This window comes from Lepidothrix coronata, unplaced genomic scaffold (genome assembly GCF_001604755.1).
Source record: "Lepidothrix coronata isolate B3197 unplaced genomic scaffold, Lepidothrix_coronata-1.0 Scaffold291, whole genome shotgun sequence".
Taxonomy (NCBI): Eukaryota; Metazoa; Chordata; class Aves; order Passeriformes; family Pipridae; genus Lepidothrix; species Lepidothrix coronata.
Genome location: NW_016690471.1, coordinates 238,191 through 242,264, shown reverse-complemented (window position 1 = coordinate 242,264; position 4,074 = coordinate 238,191). Strand labels below are relative to the sequence as shown.

Below are 4,074 nucleotides of genomic sequence, written 5' to 3'. Positions count from 1 at the left end.
GATGGGCTGTGTTAACAGGCTCATCCCTGCTTTTCTTTCAGGATCCTTTCGGTGAAAAGGACAGTTTTTATGCACAGTTATTACACAGCTGGAACAGCCCTTGCCAGAGGGACGATGGGCTGTGTTTACTGGCTCATCCCTGCTTTTCTTTCAGGATCCTTTCGGTGAAAAGCGAGGCCACTTTGACTACCAGTCCCTGCTGGTGCGTTTGCAGGGGATCCGGCAGAAGGTGCAGGAGAAGCACCAGCAGGAGCCCCCGGAGCTGGACTCTGAGAGCAGCTCCTCCGAGACAGAGACGGACCCGCAGGGCTGCTCCAAAGCTTAGAGCGGGGGCTGCTCTGCCCACAGCCCCGACAGACTCCACACCCCCCCACTGCCAGAGCAGGAACACGGGGACCCCCTGCCTCCCTCCCTGCTCTGGGGAAACGCTGACTGAGGGGACTCCACGCTCGCCCAAGCCCAGCTGGTGCCAGGCTCCTCCCGAAGGTACTCCCTGCGCTAGAAAAGCCGGAGCGTGTGGCGTCAGGTTATTTTTTTTTTTTGGAAACACCTACACTGGTTGTTTGAGGTTTTTTTTTTTTTTTTTTTTTTTTTTTTTTTTTTTTTTTTTTTTTTTTTTTTTTTTTTTTTTTTTTTTTTTTTTGTGCAATAAAGTTTGTTTTGGCAGAATGGAGCCTGTGGTGATTCCTTAGAGGAACAACAACCAACCAACCAACAACTCCTTCCCAGAGCAGAGCTACACAAGAGCTTCCCCACTTCTTTAGCCAGAATCCCATTTGCATCCTTTAAGACTCCAGATAATTTTCCTCTTGCTGTGACATTTAGTTTCCAGTAGCAAGTGGCATTTCCACCCCCAGCCAGGGAGCAAATCCAGAGGTAAGCCAGCAGGAGTGAATCCTAGAAGATTTTCAAGGTAGACACTTTTTACAAAACCCTTTTATTTCAAGTCCACTGTCCCTGTGTTTCAGGTGATATGCAAAGAACCTCCCGAGGATTCTAGACAGGCACAGAACAGGGAGCAGTCAAGGAATTGCCTCCTTGGCTTCCTCTGGAGTGATTTCCTGAGAGTACAGCTCTGTAAAGAGAGCAGGGAGCCAGTACTGAGGTTCTTCTGGTGCCTGCTCATCCAGCCAGGCCATTCCTTCCTTCAGCAAGTGTTCCTGTGCAAACAGAGCAGAAACTGTGAGTGACACTTCAGTGGCTCAGGGGGCATTCCCAGGAGAGCCCAACCCCACATTTATCCCAGGGAAGGGAGGGGGTAGAACTTGGGATGGGATAACTTTTACTCAACTTGACCAGGAGAAATATAGTCCAGACATCTTCCTGTGTTCATGAGCTCACAAAATTTTACTGACTTCAAAGATTCCCAGAGGGCAGGGTTAGGTGGGATACTGGGAAGGAGGGTGGGGAGGCCCTGGCACGGGTTGCCCAGAGAAGCTGTGGCTGCCCCATCCCTGGAAGTGTCCAAGGCCAGGCTGGATGGAACCTGGAGAACTTGGGGTAGTGGAAGGTGTCCCTGCCCATGGCAGGGGGTGGCACTGGATGGGCTTTGAGGTCCCTCCCAACCCAACCCATGCCATGAAATCAGTGAAGCCACGGGAGTATCTGCAGCTTTGGGGATTCCGCTTTCCCCAGTCCGTGTTTACACGGGGTGTGCTCTGCCTTTGCAATTCCAGCAGCTCAGGATCCCTGGGCATCCCTGGTGCTGCATTCCCAGCCCAGTGTGTGCCCCAGGAACAGCCCCTCTGGCACTGAGCTCCCCTGGCACACGAGGCCTCCCCACGTACCAGCACTTGCTTTGCACGTTCCGTCTCCCACTTCAGGCTGGACTTGATCTCACTGACTGTCACAAAGCCCTTTTTCTGGGGAAAAAAAAAGAGTTAAAACACTGTCAGCTTCGAGCCAAAACTTAAATCCTTAGTTTAGCAGAGTGGGGACAGTTTTGCCTGCAAGTCTAAGCCCAGTTCCCTGCCAGGGAAGCCCCAAGGGGTGTGTAAAGCTGGCCTGGTACCTCTGCCAGCTGCAGGACAACCGTGTGATCCATGTTCAGCTCCGCTGGCACAGACTGGATCAGAAACGTTCCACCAACAGGGATAATCCCAAAGCCATTCCCCAAGACCTTCAGCTTCTTGATGGCCCGGAGAAGGTCGTCCCTGAGGAGCAGAGGTCAGTTAGAGCCCCTGGAACTGCCCCCACAGACCTGGAAATGAGGGAGACTCCAGCAGAAGCCAGGAGCTGTCAGAGCTCCTCGGAGCTGCAGTTTCAGGTTATCAGCAGCTGCAGTAAAGCAATTTAGAAGGAGTTTGGGTATTTGGGCCCCCCTGCAGACTCGAATTAGAGACACAACTGCAGCTCCAGCAGCCTCAAGTGCTAAACTTGAAGGTTCAGCCCCAATTAAGTTTGAGTTGTGTCCTAAAATCTGCTGCTGTAGTGACATTTCTCAGTCCCTTCCTCCCAGCTGAGGAGGCCACAGCAGCTCCAGCAGCCTGGGGCTGGGTTTGCAGGGAAAAAATTGTCCCCAGCTCAGGGCAACAGTCCTTGAAGCCTCAGGGCTCCCAGAGAAAAGGATATCAGGCAGCAGCAGGGTGCTAAGTCACTAATTGTGAATCACATGGAAGTCAAATTTGGAGTCCCCAAACCAGTCACCCCCTTTTCTTCCCCAAATCCTGCTTGATCCCCCTTCCCTGTGACATGCAGACACTCACTGGCTGACATCCTGAGCAAACTTCCCTCTCCCCTTCAGCACTTGCTGGTGAAGTTCTTCCAGTGTTATCAGCCCTGGGAGGCAACAAGAGGGGACAGGAAAACATCATTCATGGCAACAAAACCACTGCAGAGAGAGCAGCCAGGGCTCCTCTGTGCTTTGCCAGAGCCCCCCAGTGTCTGTTCATTGTTCCCACTGGGAAGCCCTGGGGGGGACAATGACCCAGCCTTGTTCCCAGGCAGCTGCTTCCTCCTCCCACAAAATGTGGGAGTTCCACTGGCTTTGCTTCAGCCCATCCCTGGTCTCAGATTGCCCATCTGGAGTGAAGAATACCTACTGTCTTTTAATTAAGCACTTCTATCTGGTATTCCAACCTTCTGGACATTGCTGGGATCCTTCAGAGCCAATCTCAGGCTCCAGGCAGGCTCATACTCCTTCAGGATTGCCACTGAGCCCTGCTCCTTTCCATGCTCCTGAGTTATATTTTAGTTCCCTAGACAGGGCAGGGATGGTGATTTCTGGATCAATAGAGTGGTGGAGCCACAACAGGTTGTAGAAGCAGAACAAGGACAAAATTATCACCCCAGTGATTAGTGAAATCTGAGAGACACAACCCATTTTCCACAGGGAAAAGTGCTCCTGGTCAGTGGTGTCTCCCAGGAAGCAGAGTGGGATCCTCACCTCCATTCCTGTGTTTCAGAGCCAAACAAACTTCAATGATCTGCACTCCCAGCTCGTAGTAAAAGTCTCCAACTCCCAACATCTCCGACCAGAATCCTTTACCAGCTGGGAAGGGAGAGAGGGAAAAAGGGTTGGAACACTGGGAAAAACATCCTTCTTATTGTGAAGCAGGCAGCTCACAAACCCCACTGGGAGGACTCGGATTTTTTGTTATCTCCACCCGTTTTCCCCCAGCCAAAGGTGCATCCCAGCAATTCCCAAGCCCCAGGAATCAAAGCACCGGCAGTTTTCCTCAAGGACAAACTTTCCCCCAGCTCCACCACGAGCTGTTTGGGAAGAGTGAGATGAACCCTGTCCTTCAGCCCAGGGCCTGTTGCTCACATGCCAAGGGATCCACCCCGATGGTGGCACACATGTCCTGGAACTGCACCCGGAACTCGGGGTTTTTCCGGATCTCCTGCTTGTGTTTGCTGGCAAACTCCTCCAGGTTGGTCTTAAACATGTCCAGCTGCTTGGACATCTGCAAGGGAGTCGAGGAGAGCACTGAGAACAAACCAGGAGCAGAGAGCACTGGGGATGAGGCACCGGGCACGGACAATGCCCTGGGCACGGATGGAGAAGGGGACGGGGGGGACAAGCCCAGGGCAGGGGGGATCTCCCACCTGGGCCAGCTGGTCTTCGGCCAGGAC

General features: G+C 52.8%; 1 protein-coding gene and 1 long non-coding RNA gene across 2 annotated transcripts; one reads left to right on the top strand and one right to left on the bottom strand.

Moving 5' to 3' along the window:
• Window positions 1-137: 137 nt before the first annotated feature.
• LOC108508365 lies at window positions 138-1,086 on the top strand. Its single transcript, XR_001878383.1, has 3 exons — window positions 138-486; window positions 655-876; window positions 969-1,086. It is a non-coding gene; the product is annotated as an uncharacterized LOC108508365 (long non-coding RNA).
• On the bottom strand, window positions 906-4,074 carry SNF8 (SNF8, ESCRT-II complex subunit). Its single transcript, XM_017837107.1, has 7 exons — window positions 4,048-4,074; window positions 3,767-3,905; window positions 3,386-3,490; window positions 2,706-2,778; window positions 2,012-2,153; window positions 1,788-1,862; window positions 906-1,160 (listed from the first exon to the last, which is right to left on the bottom strand). The coding sequence occupies exons 2-7, from the start codon at window positions 3,903-3,905 to the stop codon at window positions 1,023-1,025; spliced, it is 672 nt and encodes a 223-aa protein (XP_017692596.1). The 5' UTR covers window positions 4,048-4,074; the 3' UTR covers window positions 906-1,022.